Source organism: Hydra viridissima, unplaced genomic scaffold, assembly GCF_058129835.1.
Source record: "Hydra viridissima isolate aposymbiotic clone 2 unplaced genomic scaffold, HvirCarnegie_v1 scaffold_10, whole genome shotgun sequence".
NCBI lineage: Eukaryota > Metazoa > Cnidaria > Hydrozoa > Anthoathecata > Hydridae > Hydra > Hydra viridissima.
In genome coordinates this window covers 10273191-10290778 of record NW_028324309.1, presented here as the reverse complement: position 1 = coordinate 10290778, position 17588 = coordinate 10273191, and the positions used below count along the sequence as shown (strand labels likewise).

Here is a 17588-nt window from a genome sequence, read left to right as displayed (position 1 = left end):
CTAGGCAGATTCTAGCTATGCCTGCCTCATCTGCCACTTTTGAAAGAGTGTTTTCAAGTGCAGGGAACATTTACATTATAAAGAGATCAAATTTAAGTGTTAGCAAAATGTAGCAGCTAGTGTTCATGAAAGAGAACAGTAAATTACTGGATGAAATTTCAGATTTAAAATGGCCAGGCTACTTATAATTTTCCAAATACTGAAATTTGAACTCCTTAAATGCAAATATTCATATTTCAATATTTTTGTCATTTGTAATTCAACGTAATAAATGAACTGAGTTGAATTGTTTCAGTTATTTTCTCTTCTTCGGGTATTTCTAAGGTTTTCTACGGGTATTAAGTATTGTGCATTAAAAACACCGGGTGTTACCAGATTTTTAAAAAAATCGGGTATTTTATAACTTTTCGTTAATTACCCTATATAACTAAATTCGGTTAATTACCGAAATAACTACGCGTATCCGAGTTCTACGGTCCCTATCCTTCTGTGTAAAAAATTTCTAAAAAGAATTGTTTTAGATTTTATGGAGTCAATATCCAATAACATGCTTTGCACAAAAAATTTGCTAAGGATAATTTTTCTTTGATAATTTCTAACCATGTTTTTTTTTTAATGTTTAAAAAACAACATTAAACTCAGCAGTTACATTGTATCAGCAATAATAATTTACAAACCATACATGTATGTTTTGCTTATCCAAATGCAAAATATCCAGTGTACTTTTATTAAAAGAGAAAACGAAAGAAATTAAAAAGATAACCTTTAAGTTTTACCTGGGACTCAACAAAATTCTGTGACTATTTTGTGATTTTTACAAACAAGTCGAGACCAAAAGATAACTGCTAAAACCTGTTTCAGAGGGACATGACTAAGAGATCGAAATAAAAGCACAAACAAACTTGAAAGTAAAGATCATTGTTTATGCAAAGGACCACATTTGATTTAAGAAACATCTGAGGACATAAAAAGGATGTAAAGTATGAGAATATAAAAAGATCAGTTGAGAAAATCTAGAGAATTTTTTTGATAGAATTTTTCTTTATTTTGAGGAAGATTTTAAAGAAGAATTAATAGGAGAAATTTTAGGAGATTTTTGAGGGGATTTTCGGAAGAAAAAAAATGTAGATTTTAAAAGAAAAAGTAAAGAAAAAGAAAAAAAGAAAATTTTTCAAAGTGGAAAAGAAGAATTTAAAGAAAGAAAAGCTCAAATAAAAATAGATACTTTTACCATGAGCCCAAAGATAAAAGAATATATTTGAGTGACTTGATTGCATATAATCATCTGTAAATACATATATATTAATAGTGTTTATCAATATTTAAAAAAGTTATATACATGAGATAAATAGTTGAAAATATTTATTAAGTAATATAAGTAAGAAAAGAAAAACCAGTGGTAAGTATTATTATTTTGTGCGTATTTTGTTAAAGGCATAATAATTTTTGTCACTGCATGCATTAATACCTTTATTGAATAGTATCGTTGCATTCACTTCACAAACTTTTACTTCAAGTAAGTGCAGCAATACTTTTCAGCGATATTGCACTACTACTTCGAGCTTCAGAGCAGCAGGTAGTATTTAAGACATTTGCTGTGGTATATTTACTAGACCCTGAGTAGGGTAAAAAGAGGTAATTTCGTCAGGTTTTACGCATATCAAATAATTTCGGACAAAAGTAAAAAAATATTTCACAATAAGATACATTATTCTAATAACAAGAGTTACAACTTTGTTAATTCATTGGGTAAAAATGTCTTCAAATGATATTGTTTTATATAAAACAATCTATTTATAATCAAGTAATGAGAGGTGAATTCGCTATTTAAAGGGTGACTTCGTCATTTCCACTAATTAAATAACACATTTTATAACTACAAATAGCTTTCGTTCCAAATAGCTGCACAAATAAGTCTTTTTCTCTGTTACTTTTCAGTTAAAACCACTAAATGTACTGATTGAGATGGCAGATTTGGATCAGTGGGAAAAAGTTTTATTTTTTTTTTGTATTTTAGCGTTCTAATTTGACCTTCATGTTGATGAGACGAGTTTCAGGCCGGATTAGTTTAAAAATGATGTGAAAATTACAACGAAGCAAAGTAAAATAGGATGATTCAAAATGTTGCAGTTTTAACCCTAAAAGCAGGGCTGTGGGGTCGGAGTCGGAGTCGTGGAGTCGGAGTCGGAGTCGGAGTCGGAGCTCATTTTGGCTGGAGTCGGAGTCAGAGTCGGAGTCGGAAAAATTGTACCGACTCCGACTCCGGTTTAAAAAAAATCTTTCAAAGTTTCATAATTTTCATAAGGATTTTATAGTTGTTACAAAACTACAAGTCCCAGAATGCTCTGAAAGCTGTAGGATATCCTGACACAATGGGAATTGTAGTTTGCAACAACTGGAGGACAAGGAGTTTGACATGTTATTTTTAGGCCTTTAAAACAGTGAAAAGCAATAGGGTATTTTGCTGCTTATCACTGAGAATCATATATCACCTCCCTTGCGCTCTCCTCTAGCTTCCGTTAAACTATATAACTTCGTGATCCCCTAACTCCCGACTTAAATTGTCTGGCACTGTGCTACATATTCTTAGTAGAAAGCTAGGCGTGCCACCACCAAGCACCAAAGAGTTGCTCCACAAACAGAAAGACTGTAAGTATTCAATTAGCTTTGTTTCTCTGGAGAGAGAGAATATTAGAAAATTAGTGATTGAAGAAGCTGTTAAACAAAAAGAAGAACTTAATGAATGTCTCAAGGGATGCTTTGTGTTTCTTAACAGAGTGAACTATTTTGCAATCAATGTTTAATTCTTTTTTTAAAAAAATGAAGCAGTTACCAAGACATTGGCAGTAAAAGACGCCAAAACTAATCACACCAGCGAATTTCTCCAGGTCTCAGTAGAAAAGATTCTTAAAGAATATGAACTTAAAGAAGAACAAGTTCTTTCATGTTTGAAATATTGTCCAACTGACAATATTTCAAACATGATTTTGACAAATTCATAATGTTATTAGCGACTGCATAAGAGTTTATTGCATAACCAGAGTTCAGAAAAGTTGTTTATTCAGAAATTGTTTTCTTATAAATATTGTTTATAGCACTAAGTGGTTGGATTATTTGTATCATAGTGATGAAATAGCCGATGTTAACATTTTACTACAGTTATTTGTTGTTACGAACAAATAACTGTAGTAAAACAAACTACTTGTTGTTAGAAATTGGTTACTTATGAAGGAGTCGGAGTCGGAGTCGGGAGTCGGAGTCGGAGTCGGTCCATGATAAAATCAAGGAGTCGGAGTCGGAGTCGGAGTCGGAACAGCAGCTTACCGACTCCACAGCCCTGCCTAAAAGTACTGTGCGACCACTTTAAAATTTTTTTTTTAAATTAGACAAGGCTCAACAAAGCTTGATGAGTTAAAGTTCCCTGACTGTTCCTAACTTTATACTATGTTTTAATTACAAAAAGCACTTATTATCAAGCTGATGAATAATAGCGATATGTGCTTGAGAGGTATCTCAACATATTATCAAGCTGATGAATAATAGCGATATGTGCTTGAGAGGTATCTCAACATATTATCAAGCTGATGAATAATAGCGATGTGTGCTTGAGAGGTGTCTCAACATATTGCTAAGCGTTGATAGATAGTCAAAAAAATGCTGCCTTTCATTATATTACATATAAACTTGCAACTAGAAGTATATTTTATTTTTGATAAAGTGAGGGCGGCGTTTTCTGAGGACGGTGATTTGTGAACGCGGAGATGGTACGAAGGTGGAGATAAAGAGAGGGTGGCAATACTTCCTTATAAAAGTGTTATTACAAATAGTTTCAATAATAATAATGATAATGCATAAATCAAAATATATACAAATTAATACATATGGTTTTTCTTACTTTTATTACTTAATAAATATTCTCAACAATTTATCTCATCCATATTCTCACTTTAAAATCTTCTCTTTCTCTTTGAAAATTATCCCTTTACTTCTTTACCTCTTCTTTCAAAATCTCTTTTCTCTTTTGTGAAAAAGAGAAAAGAGATTTTGAAAGAAGAGGTAAAGAGTAAGAGGTTCTTTTTTTAAAAATTTCCTAAAAATTTTGTATCGACTCTTATAATAAAATATTCTTATGAAACCTTCCTATAAAAATTTCCTTTCAACTCTTTCATTAAATCTTCTCATAAAACCTTCCCGTAAAATAAAATAGTTTTAGAATTTTTGCTAACCTTACTGATATAATGCTCATAGAAATGTATATATGGTACATAAATATAACTACTTTTCACGGCACATGAATTAATTGGTTATTGTGGCATATGGTTTCTTATGGGTACCTTAAGATAGCAACTAGACAGTTCGATAATTGACATATATTTGACATTAATTTATTTTAAAATTAGCACAAAATGAAATGACATTGACATATACCAATGTCCATGTTGATTAAAGAAGTATACCAAAATCTCAATGTCAAATAGATGTCATTTTTTAGATTTTACCCGCAAAAAGGTCTAATTATGATATTTGAATCCTATAACAACAATCACATCAAAAGGTTGCTGCCGTTAATGTGAAAAGACAAAAATATAAATTTTAGATTATTTTTTATTAACATTGACAGCAAAAACCAAAAATAAAATTTTAAAGCATGTATTGACTGCATTTTCCTATTTTCCTTTAATTTTGCTAATCATTTTTCTTGTCAAAGCTGGCCATGATGTTTTCGATTCAAAAGTCTTCTTCATCTTTACACTTTATCTTCACACTTTGAACAATTAATTATGACTATTTGTAATATGCTAAAGTTACTTTGATTTTATTTGTTTTATATGCCAATTCAAATGATACATTAATTTTCTATGTCAAAAATTAATTTTTTAATTACTAAAATAATTGGAATGTAGACGGTATTCCGATTAGCATCAATTCACTTGATATGCTGCTTAATTAATGAAAAGAAAAGTATTTTGGTAATTTTTTAAATATAAATCATTTATTCAAGCATGCGTTCAAAATTTCAAAACACTTTGATATTATTAATTTAATATTGGGATGCCAAAAAACATTCCGCAACTACATGTCAATTAAAAAAGCATTTAAAATGAAATTAGTATTGGCATTAACGTATCATGCCCAGTAGGGTACTGTGAGATTTATATGTTTTTGAAAAAAATAAATTTCAAGCTTAAGAAAAGGTGTATTCCTATGTAAAATTAAATTTCAAGGTAGGTTTGTTATGGACCACTTTTTGATAAGAAAACGTCTTGATACCCAAATTTTCATATTTACAGATTATTAAAATGAAAAAAATTTAAATTATTATAAAGTAAACAAAATCCGTTTTTATGTAATAAACTCTCCTAATAAGCGCAGCGCCGAATTAATTTTAAAAGATATTTTTACTTGGCTCTCCGCTGTATAAAAGCTTTATACAAGATCGAAGTTTGTTACTATTTTATTCATTATTAGTTATTTAATTGAGATATTCATAAATGTCAAAAGTTAAGACTAGATCATCCACCACTGCAATTTCAGATTTTATTGGACCTGGAAAAGATTTTATTCCTAGTGAGCTGCCTACAAACAGAGCAGTTATTCAAAAAGGGATTTTACTAAAAGAACAAAAAAGCATGACATGCAATCTACACCATAATAAATATTCTAACAAAGATCTTGCTAGCGATCTGATTCCATTTGTTCTTGCTCAATGGAGAAAAGCAAATGATAAATTTCAACAGCCAGTTATTATTGGTGAGAAATCACTTTATTATAGAATTAAAACCCTTTGGGAGAAAGTAGAAAACGTTGCATGGGGAAGAACTAAGGCAAAAGTAAAAGAAGAACTTATATTGAAGTTAGATAAGCTAATGGACCTCATAACATGTCCTCATAAGATTCTTCTGTGTGAACATGATATGTCTGGGTGTTCTTCCCCCCAAAATTGTAAAAGTAAAGCACATATAAATTGCACCTGTATTTTTTCTAAAAAAATTCCAACTATGGAGCTCAGGTGGTTATACAGTCAAAGAAATAAGACAGGTGAAAAGTCTGACATGCAAATGGGACATGCTGATAAAATTGAGACAACGAAACTTAGAAAAAAATATAAGAGAAAAATCAGTGACGAAAAAGCTTATGAGAAAAGAATGAAAAAGCTACAAGATGATCAAGCATCCTTTGAGGTAAATATAATTTCATAATAGTAAATATTTTTTTTGTTTATATAGCAAATTATATACACACACACACACACACACACACACACACACACACACACACACACACACACACACACACACACACACACACACACACACACACACATAAAACAAAAATAATATTTGTAAAAGTTTGGTTTTAGGTCACAGAAAAACAAGATATAGAATTATATGAAGAATATCAAAAAAGTATTTCTCCTGATATTTCACTCAATGACAACTATAATCCAGTTAATGTTAACTTTACTTTAAAACAAGACAATGAAATTAAATTGTTGGTTGAAAGGCTTCTAAAGGATAAATTAGGTATCTATGCTTTCCTTGTAACACGATTTTTAGAAAAGAAGTCAAGAAAAAACACTATGTCAATAAAAAACACAGCAATGGCTAGTATAAGGTAATCATATAGATTATTATTTTGTTGAGCAGCAAAAGTTCGGATAATGAATTAATAAAAATAAATATAAACTAGTTTTATTTTATAGGTTTGGGATTTCACCTGCCGCAACTGCAGCAATTGCTACAAGTTATCTGCAAGATTTAGTTGAAGCAGGATTTCTCACCCCTGAATACTCTTACCTTGCTTGTGATCCTTCTAAGTTGACGAGAGCAAGAAAAAAAATCATGGTAGTAGCAAAGAATAATGACAATTTTAATCTTCCAAAAGCAGATAATATTGGCATTTACTTTGATGGAAGAAAAGATTCAACAAGAGCGATGATAAATGATTCAAATGGACAACTACATCCTATTATTATCAAAGAGCAACACATTACTGTGACTATAGAACCTGGTGGTCGATATCTTGGTCATTTTACTCCAAATGCACATACTCATTCAGATAAGCCAGCTAAAAAGATTGCTGAAGGTGTTTATAATTTGCTGCAACAATATAATCTTACTGAATCATGTTTAGTACTTGGAGCTGATAGTACTTCAATTAACACTGGCTGGAAAGGTGGTGCTATAACACATCTTGAAAAGATGTTAGGTCACAAATGCCACTGGGCCATATGCATGCTTCATTCAAATGAGTTATTTTTGCGTCACCTAATAGAAGGAATTGATGGACTAACATCATGTAGTACTGGCTTTGTAGGTCCTGTGGGAAATTGTCTTGCTGATTTTAATAAAATGGAGTACAATCCTCAATTTAAAGCTCTTCCAGAGGGAGAGAGCTTTGTTGACATTCCAGAAACAATACTAAAAAATACGTCAACAGATCAAAAACAAACCTACAAGTTATGTAAAGCAGTTAAGATCAGTGTATTGCCACCTAATCTTAGAGAAATTCAATGTGGCCCCTTAAGTCATGCCAGATGGCTCACTACTGGCATGAGAATAGTCTTTATGTGGACAAGGAAACATGACTTAACTGATCAGAATTTGAAAAATCTTGAGTTACTTGTATTATTTTGTTTACAATTTTACTTTAAACTTTTTTTTGACATTAAAGTTAAAGACAGACTTGAAGATGCTTCCAATCACATTCTGACTCAATTGAGAATTCTTAGAAATCAACCTGTTATAGTAAGAGAAATTGTGACTCCCTACATCCAGTTAGGCGCTTGGTATGCGAACCATGAAAGTTTATTAATCTCTTCATTATCTAGTAATAATGCAGAAGACCGCAACTTTGCAGTTGACCGAATTTTGGAACAAAGGGGTAATAATATCCTTGGAGACATGCGAATCAGACCAAGAAAAATACCTAAACTAAACTTTGAAGCAACTACTCTTCAAGAGCTAGTCAAATGGGAAAATGGTGTAGTACAAGAACCGGTTTTTACTTGTTCGCTCACTAAAGATAAGTTGGTATTGCTAAGATTGACACCTCTAATAACTCCTTCTGCTAAAATTCATACTCAAAGTACCGAGCGTGCTGTAAAACAAGTGACAGTAGCATCCATGTCAGTAGTTGGACCAGATGCAAGAGATGGATATATTAGAGCTAGAGCTCAACATAGAGAGTTGCTACCTGTTTTTAAAACAAAGAAAGAAATTTTAATAAATTTTCAATGTCAATAGATTTGAAAGATATGTTGTTTTATTTATTGTTTTTTTAATAGTGTTATAGTAGTGTTATCAAATTATTATTTGATTAAGATGGGATAGACCTCCTGTTTTTTGGGGAAACCGCATCACTGGCACCACCTTTGTTTCTAATGAAACAAAAAAAACAACTGTTATAAGCAAATTTGTTAATCATTGAAACCTCATTGAAAATTGAAGACCCTCTCCCCTGAAATGTCCAGAATCTGCATTGCTGGTAGGATTCATGCAAGATAATGACTTTGAAACAAGTATCAAAAAAGCTTGCAATTGGTCTAGAAACATTATTTGCATTTAATATTTCATCGCAATGAAAAAGAAGGACATGTAAAGCATAATAAAGGACAAATGTGACAAATAAGATTTTACTAAATTTTGCAATTTCTAAAAGTGAAAATTTGGGTATCAAAACTTTTTCCGATCAAAGATTTTTTTAAGGAAACCCTATTTAAAATTTGATTTTACATAAGAATACACCTTTTCTTAAGCTTTTAGAAGAAAAAAAAATTCTCGCTGTACCCTAATGCCCAGCCGGCACAAGACGTATCCAATACGTATTCTATTCGTCTTATATTCGTATTATAAAGGTAATACAAATTCTATACGTTTTAAATACGTATACCTGTATACTACACATGAGCTAAATAAATTGTTTGAGCTGTACTTTCAATACGAGGTACTTTCAATAAGAGGTTTTCAGTTTCCGCGTCGTAAAGCCAAATCGAGCACGCTTTATTTTGGTTAACATTTAAAGAAATGGCGTATTATCGTAAATACAGAAGATTAAATGCTGAACTTAAGAAAATCGTTAAAGAGGAGGATAGTTTTAGTTCTATTGAAGATAACTCTTTGGTTGCTGATACTTTATGTGTTAAAAATGTAGTTTCAGTTTGCACTAACGAGACGATAAATGAAAATATCGATTTTGGTGTGCTCTCTGAATCAGACAGCACACCAAAATCCTTATCGTTAGAGTCTGACCGGAGTTATGATGAATGTGATTTTGATACTGTTCCAGCAATGCATCCTACATTAGACGATGATAGTGGTCACAGTGATGATGGAGATAAAGATATTACTTATGGTCTAGTTAGTTTATCATGTAAATACAATCTGTCAAGGTCTTGCATGGACGATTTACTCAAACTTTTAAGGGAAAGTGGACATTGCTACTTGCCAAAAGATTCACGTACATTGCTAAAAACTCCTAGAGAGATTGATTATAAACAAAAATGTGGCGGAGAATATATTTATTTTGGTATAAAATGTGCAGTATTAAAGCAGTTAGTTTTTCTTCCAAGTTTTCATTTAAACCATGATTCTATCAACCTATATATCAACATTGATGGGCTTCCTTTATTCAAATCATCAAAAGTTCAGCTTTGGCCTATTTTGGGTAAATTTGATGGCTCAAATGTTTTTACTATTGCTTTATATTCTGGAACAAGCAAACCTAATTGTGTTACAGATTATCTTGATGATTTTATAAATGAAATAAATATTTTGAGAATTGATGGTATTCACTTTAATGATAAGATGTATGATGTAAAACTTAAAGCTTTTATATGTGATGCACCTGCACGAACCTTTCTTAAGTGTATATTTGGTCATACAGGTTATAATGCATGTGAGCGATGTCAAGTAAAAGGTTCTCGTGATAGTAATAGAACTGTATATAATGATGATATTAGTTATCTGCTTCGTAAAAAGGAAGATTTTAATCAATTTCTGTATATAAATAGCCATCAGGTGCAGCTATCGCCATTAGTTAAAATAGATGATTTTGACTGCATTAAAGGTTTCATTTTAGATTACATGCACTTAGTGTGCCTTGGAATTACAAAAAGAATATTAATCTTTCTAAAATCTGGTCCTAGGATATGCAAATTATCAAATTCACAGGTATTAGAAATATCTGCTAAACTTATTTCTTTTAACGGTAAACTCCCTTCAGATTTTGCAAGGCAACCACGATCTTTAGAAGATTTATTATTTTGGAAGGCAACAGAGTTTAGGGAATTTTTACTTTATTTAGGTGTTATTGTTTTAAAGGGCATTGTTTCAGATGCAATATATGAACATTTTTTGACATTTAGCATTGCAATGCGTATTTTATTGTCTGAAAATGATGAATTTCGTAGTTACTATCTTGATTATGCTAACAATTTATTGGTATATTTTTGCAAGAAAGCCAAGTTTTTATATGGAAATACGTTTTGTGTATACAATGTTCATTGTATTACACATGTTCATGATGATGTAAAAAATTTTGGGTGTTCTTTAAATAAGTTATCTTCATTTCCTTTCGAAAATTATATGCAAACATTAAAGAAGTATATAAAAAACTCCAAAAGTCCTATAGTGCAAGTAGCAAAACATCTTTCTGAGTTGGAGAATTTACATTTTATGAAAAACACAAAAACCCTGGTCAATAAAGTAAGTACTCGTTTTTGTGACTCGTTGTTTTTATTAGAGGACAGCACTTTCTGTTTTATTAAAGAGATAGATGGAGAAAATTGTATATGTGATACTTTTAAGAATGACCAGCTTGTATCTTTGTATAAAAGTCCAATTGATTCTAAGGAGTTAAATGTTGGTATAATAGATATGAAAAAGATTCGTTTTTGCCAAAAAATGTTATGCAAGTCAAAACTTATCCGAAAAGCTGTTGTGTTACCTTATAAAAATGGTTTTATTTGTATGTCATTAGTTCATGAATTTATTTGATTTTATTTACAAGTGATCTTTGTATAAAATAAAACTAATGTTTATAAATACATTTTTTTTTTTTTATTTAATTGCAGATTTTTTAAAATATATAACATTTAACATAAAAATTGATTATATTAAATACTCCTTAAATTTTCTCAATTTTAATTTTTGTATAAATAAATCATTTTGGTATAAAAAAGATTAAGGTGGTATTAATTAAAATAGATTTAACCAACCATACTGCAATGGGGCATGATAGAAAACTGGCTTAAATAACTTTCTCTAATTCAATGATCTACTAATTAGTCAAACATAAAAACAAAATCTTTGATAATTATTTTTATATTAGCCTTGGTTTAGTTAAATATGGCAAGCAAAACTATTAAAAATAAGTTACTTTGGACAAGATTTGTGTGGGAAGAAAAAGCTGGTTCTCAATTTGAAGATGTAATTCCAGCACATTGGGTAAATGAAAATAAGTGTGTGGTATTTTGGCCATCAACTATGTCAGTCCAAAGAGCCATTTTGGAACAAATTGGCATTGACAAAACATGGAGGAAGTTTAAATGGATTAAAACTAAAATTGTGGATGGTAAGTGGTTTGATTGTATTATTTTAATCTATATTTGTAATATATCCAGTTATAGTATATTGGTAATGTTTTTTTTAGAAGATAAACAGCTCTGTCTTGATTATAATTTTACTTCTGGAGCAGAGCAATTTAGCACAGAGGAGGAGATAGATTTGGAAAATGCTGCAGGTTATAAATTTTTATATTAATAGCTCAATGCTATTAAACTGTTTTTAAATTATATGTTTATAACTATAAAATATTTTTATAACTATTTATTAGGAGTCAATACTTGTGTGGAACCTGAACTTCCTAAACCGCCAATGATCACTTTCAAGGAAAATAAAAGTATTATTTTTTAATTATATATTTAATCATATCTTTATTATTAATGCAAGTTTTCATTCTACATATAAAAGAAGAAGTTTTTTCAACAAATACTGTAAGTTTGTTTATAAAAAGCTTAATTCAAGATTTACCAATAGTTGACAAAAGTAAGATTATGAAATATTTGTATATATTTATTTTATTATTTATGCTTTCATTAGAATCCCACACTGTAGATTTTCATACCAATCATACAGAGTCTAGAGGATCAGTAAAAACAAAACGTCATACAAGTTCCTTTGAGTTTACGAGAGGAACGACATCAATTAAAAAATCTAGTATGAATGTTTGATAATATATAATAATGAATGTAAAGATAGTTGTTGGATGTGCTAAGATTTCAAATTGCTTGATATTTTTACTTCAAAAGGCTATTTATAATTTAAATTAAATGTATTTTTAAATTAGTTCAAAATTGCAATCCATCTAAATTATTATTTCTTTAGAATATGAAGCAAAAGATTTGCCAATTGCTAAGGAAGGTGATTTTAGTTTCCTCTTTTACAAAATATATTAAAGAGTTATGTTTGTTTTTATTTAATTTTTTCTGGCATTCTTAAATTCATCACAAGTGTTGTGTCTACATTAAAGGTAAATTTAAAATGAAATTTTTTTTACATCATGCATTTGATTTTTATACAATGAAATAAACATTGGTGAAGCTACACCATCTGGATTGGGCTTGCAGTATAAATTGTCATGCTGTAATGGAATTTTAATAAATCACTTTACTGATGACTTAATCAAGATACCCAACAGTACTATTATTAAATATGATATTCAATAATAGTTGCAATACTCATTAATATCTTGATTAAAGTTGTCAGTAAAGTGATTTATTAAGATCCCAACACAGCATGACAAATTTTATTTGTGGCCCAATCCAGATGGTATTTCTAATTATCTTTATGAAAATATTATATCTATTAAATTTTGTTTGTTAAAGCATAGTTATACATTTTTATAGCTTACATTGGAAACCGCCACTAAATAAAATTTGAACAATATTTTAAAACGTTATAAATTATTTATAGAAATTATTAACATTGTGGCTTCAAATGACAACAACAAAGATGAATTTTCTATGTCTGAAGAAAGTGAGTTAAATGTTTTTATTAGTTATTGTGCCATTCTAGTTGTGATTTTAATCTATATTCAAAAGAATAATCAGCTATATATAGCTGATTATTCTTTTGAATATGGCTGAATATTCTCGCATATCATTTAGAATATCGAAAGCAATCCCTAAAACTGTTAATAGAAATTAGAGATGGGATTAACCGTTTATTAAACACACCGAGTGTCAATGGAGCTATCAATATAGTTGAAGTTAATGACATTTCAGACCTATATGCTGCAAATGATGAATTGAAAGATGCAGCAATAAGGAGTAATGCTGTAAGTTAATATATTTGTTTGAAACCTAGGCATGGAGTGCAAAAAGCAAATTTGATTAAAGTTAAGTAATCTAGTTAATATCTAGTTAGGTTTATTCTACTTGTTATTTAGTAATCTAGCTGTGTTAAAACAGGAGCATTCAAGTTATATGTGACACTTTATTTTTTAGGTCCTCAACACATTATGTTGACGTTTTTAGTGATACTAGTTTTTGGTTAGTTCTTTCTAACTTTATATACATTTTATATTGTAACATTTGTTACATCTGTTTATAGATAGAAATGTTAAAATGTGTAGGAGGAAATGATTGTGGCGAAATGGTACGCAATATTTTAGACAGGTATGTTATAATTTTGTGTTAAAAATAAATTACCCAATGTATATATTTTAAAATTTCTGTTTCATAAATCTATATAATGAAAAGAAATTTAAAAAAATCTATTTAAGGTTATTTAGCATTTCCGTTATGTCGAAAATGAACATGAAAGGGTCATCTAGACATGGGGAAGCAAAGATAGCATTTAAGAATTTGGAATTCTTCAGTTTGATTCAAGGTAAGAAAGTTAATTTATTTTATTGCACAACGGAGATTAATATTTAATTTAATATGGTATACTTTTTTTCTTTCCATATTAATACTTCAAAATCAAATTATTTATGTTTTAGAGGTAGTCACCAGGCAATTCAGTAACGTTACAACAAAAGCACTTACAGCAGCTATAGGAAATAAGCTAAAGAATGCCCCTGGACAACTAAAACGCGATCAAGCATCAAATTGATAATGTTGTATTGTGAAATATAATAAATTAAATATTGATATGATATATTAAGTTTTTTTTAATAAATCAAAACTTCTGTGCTGTAAAAATAGCATATATAATTTAGTTTACAAAAGTATCGCATTAAAAACTGTTAATTTGAATTTGAAATTATAATTTTAAACTCACAGATATTAATGTTTTAGATAAATAATTATTTATCTAGTTTTACTTTTTAGAAAGAATATAATCTTAAAAGATTATATTCTTTCTAAAAAGTAAAATAATTTAAAAAAAACGACGCGAAAAAATATTTTTTGAGTTATCTTGCAAACGTATTATTCACGTCTTGTTCGCAAATCTTAAATTCGTGATTTTATATACAAGTTTAAAACATGTTAAAAAAACGCGTCCTACGCGTATTTAAAATACGTCTTAAATTCGTATTTAATAATACGTATTAAAAGTTTGCGTTTAAGACCAATACAAGACAGTTTAAATACGTATTATAGTATTTTTAAATACGTATATAATACGTATTATATACGTCTTTTTGCCGGCTGGGTGATGATGGGTTGACTATAATATGTCAAGTTCTATGTTAATTTTATATCAAAAAGCAATAACGTACATACGTTTGTCTAGTTGCTACCTTGAGACAACGAAACGTTTTTCTTAGAACCCTATGAAGTTACGAAATCGGAATTTCTGCTTACAAAGCCACAATGTCTCGAGAACTAATTTGAGATTATCAGAAAGCTCATGAGACTCGGCAACAAGGAAACACGTACTGAAAGATAATTTGGAAACAGTTAATCAAGAATTGTCGCCGACGTTTAAGTGCTTCCGACATAATTTAAGTTGATAAGCAAATAATTCCAACACGTGGACGAGTGTTTTTCAAAGTTTACATGCCAAAAAATCTGGTAAATCGAGTAATCAAAGTGTGAGTGCTACTTGTTTCAAGTCTCGCTTTTTTTATAATTGTTTGATCTATTTAGGGAAGACGGTAAGTTATGAGAAGAAGAACATGAAAAACGAGAAGTAATACAGCCACTAAAACCACTTCATGATGGTTTGAGAAAGACCATAACTGATCCATTCTTCACATCTGTTCCTTCAAGCACGGAACCTTACTCTAACCAGAACTCTGAGCCGTAACAAACCAGATATCCCTCCCAAATTACTTCTTTCTCAATTTAGTTTTATCGCTGTGTATTCTTAAAAAATGCAGCTAGTAAACTAGATTCCTGAAATTTAAATAGTTGTTATGATGTTGTCTACTTTCCTTACCTCTAAAGAAATTTCAGAAGTAGTTCTTCAAAAGTCAATTGCAATCCTCAAATACATTGAAAATGTGTTAGGTGTAGATACGGTTGACCAGTTAGCGAATATAGTAACAATGTTCTTTTTTTCCATTTGATTTTTAAATTTTAGACTGATAAATTTGTATAATTTAAATTTTTGACAGACACTAAGTTGGGTATCTTCTTGATCATTGTGATCTTGCTGCCATTTTTGGCAGCAACGGTCCCTCTTCAACAAACCGTAGTGGGAAGGTAATCATGGTAATCAAAAAGAAGATAGTTCTTACTAAAAATGAGTTTATAAATGATGAAAACTGCATTGAGACACCACATTATTGAGTATCTGAGAGGGCCTAAGACCTACAATTACTTTGATGTCTGCAGAACAACATCTTCCATCCCCAAGATACTTTAACCAGAATTAGAAAGTAATGTCATCTGTGTCATACCCGAGAGCAGCGTGTCTTTACTAGATGTCCCAAGTGAACTGAGCGCACAAGTGGAGAGCACTCATCAACAGTTTGTCATACTTTTATGTATTATCTTCGCGTTATCGCCAACCTGATATATCGTTTGTTTTTTTTTGTGTGTGTGTGCGTGTGTAAGAAAACATGAACAATTTATAACTTTGTTTCTCATAAGTAAAGAGTTACACTGAGTAGAGTTCTAAGCAAACTGTCATAAATTTATACCGTTAAAACTTTATAGTTATTTTCTGGCTGCAACAGCCAATTTCAACAGCGTTTTTTAAGGTTATAAAATAAGTGCGAAAGAATCGGTTGATTAGATAGGAACTATGAGCCAGTTTTAACAATTTTTATTTCTTATGTTTAAATTACTAATTATTCTGAAGTAAATAATACATAAAATATCCTGAAAGTGAATATTTCTGAAAACTATAATCTCTTTTTTTATAAAATGCAAAATAAATTATTGTTTTAGGCATACAACGTAACATTCGTCGCCGCTTACAAAAGGCCGGCCTTCGAGGCTGTAAATAAAGAAGAAACCCCTTGTTTCAAAATAAAATCAACTAAAGGGATTATGTTTTGCAAAAATGCTCCAAAAAAAATGTTTCTTTTAGGAAAAACGTTCTATGAAATGATGAATCCACGTTTGATTGCTTTTAGTCTGAAGGGAAAGTATATGTTATGCGTCCAATTAAGCAAGAAAATAACCTATTGTATACTCAAAAGGGATGAAGCACAATGGGAGTAATATTATTGTTTGGAGAGCGATGTTCTGGTATGGTATCGCTCCGCTGATCATAATTGATGGAAATTTGGATCAATACAAATAGATTTATTGCAAAACTTAATAGAGCCGTATGCTAATAAACTACTGTTACTTGGTTTTTAATGTACGACAACGATCCAAAGCATACTGCGAGATCTATAAAATCTTCGTTTCAAAAATTTAGTATTCTAGCATAGCTACTCTAAAGTCCCGCTCTGAATCCGATCGAGAGCATATGGTACGATATTTGGGTTACTTTACGAGATAAACAAACTCTTAATTTTAATGAGTTTTGAAAGGAAATTTAAGAAGTCAGAAATGCCACTACTGTCGAACGAAAGGCTGTCAAAAGCTTGTTAACAGTATGCCATCAAGATGTGCTGTAGTTATAAAGAATAAAGAATTCTCAACTAAATAATGATGTCAGCTTTAATGTTTTGAAGTAGGCTTAAACAACATTATTTTTTTGTGTTAATTCTATTGTAGAAAATGTTAGGTACGCTGTTTCTGTGATTGCCACTATATATTCAAAATTAATAAATAACTGTAATCTCTTTGAATATTATATTAATGCAATAATTTTAAAAGCAAATAGAGTTTTAGATTGAATCAAATACACATTTTTATTCGAGAATGTAAATCCTCATTTGGAAAATGCATCTTCGATTTGGAATTCTTTTCTGATAAAAGATATGAAAAAAGGTTTTTCTTGTTTACATCACATAAGAGAACAAATTCGTCTAGGTGTACTCGAATGAACACCTTGTGACTAGCAGTTATTTATAGACAGTTCAAAACGCAGCGTCAAGTGTATACTTCTACACAACGGTAACAATTACAGGTCAATACCAATTGGTTATTCAATCGGAATGAAGGAAGATTATGGCACAACAGCCACTGTACTAAATAAGATATCTTACCAATATCATTATTGGGTTACCTGTGTAGA

At 30.2% G+C, this 17588-nt stretch overlaps 2 protein-coding genes and 1 pseudogene across 5 annotated transcripts; all 3 read left to right on the top strand.

The window, feature by feature from the left end:
* The first annotated feature begins 5139 nt into the window (after window positions 1-5139).
* LOC149883092 (uncharacterized) lies at window positions 5140-7663 on the top strand (annotated as a pseudogene). Its single transcript, XR_016456481.1, has 3 exons — window positions 5140-6182; window positions 6362-6615; window positions 6704-7663. The product of XR_016456481.1 is annotated as an uncharacterized LOC149883092 (transcript).
* A 581-nt stretch (window positions 7664-8244) lies between these two features.
* Window positions 8245-10997, top strand: LOC149883091 (uncharacterized). Its single transcript, XM_090100751.1, has one exon. It carries the CDS (start codon window positions 9027-9029, stop codon window positions 10995-10997), a length of 1971 nt encoding a protein of 656 aa, XP_089956877.1. The 5' UTR covers window positions 8245-9026.
* Window positions 10998-11091: 94 nt separating this feature from the next.
* On the top strand, window positions 11092-14162 carry LOC145180355 (uncharacterized). Of its 3 annotated transcripts, none has more exons than XR_016456482.1 (10): window positions 11092-11574; window positions 11653-11742; window positions 11836-11901; window positions 12102-12218; window positions 12387-12422; window positions 12975-13037; window positions 13169-13338; window positions 13614-13658; window positions 13786-13892; window positions 14005-14052. XR_016456482.1 is itself a non-coding variant. In XM_090100753.1 (10 exons), the coding sequence occupies exons 1-10, from the start codon at window positions 11349-11351 to the stop codon at window positions 14115-14117; spliced, it is 1053 nt and encodes a 350-aa protein (XP_089956879.1). In that variant the 5' UTR covers window positions 11158-11348; the 3' UTR covers window positions 14118-14162. The 3 variants fall into 3 exon arrangements, 2 of the variants coding, with proteins under 2 accessions (XP_089956879.1, XP_089956880.1); XM_090100753.1 differs by having other exon boundaries at window positions 11158-11574; window positions 13614-13678; window positions 14005-14162; XM_090100754.1 differs by having other exon boundaries at window positions 11159-11574; window positions 12138-12218; window positions 13614-13678; window positions 14005-14162.
* The last annotated feature ends 3426 nt before the right edge of the window (window positions 14163-17588 follow it).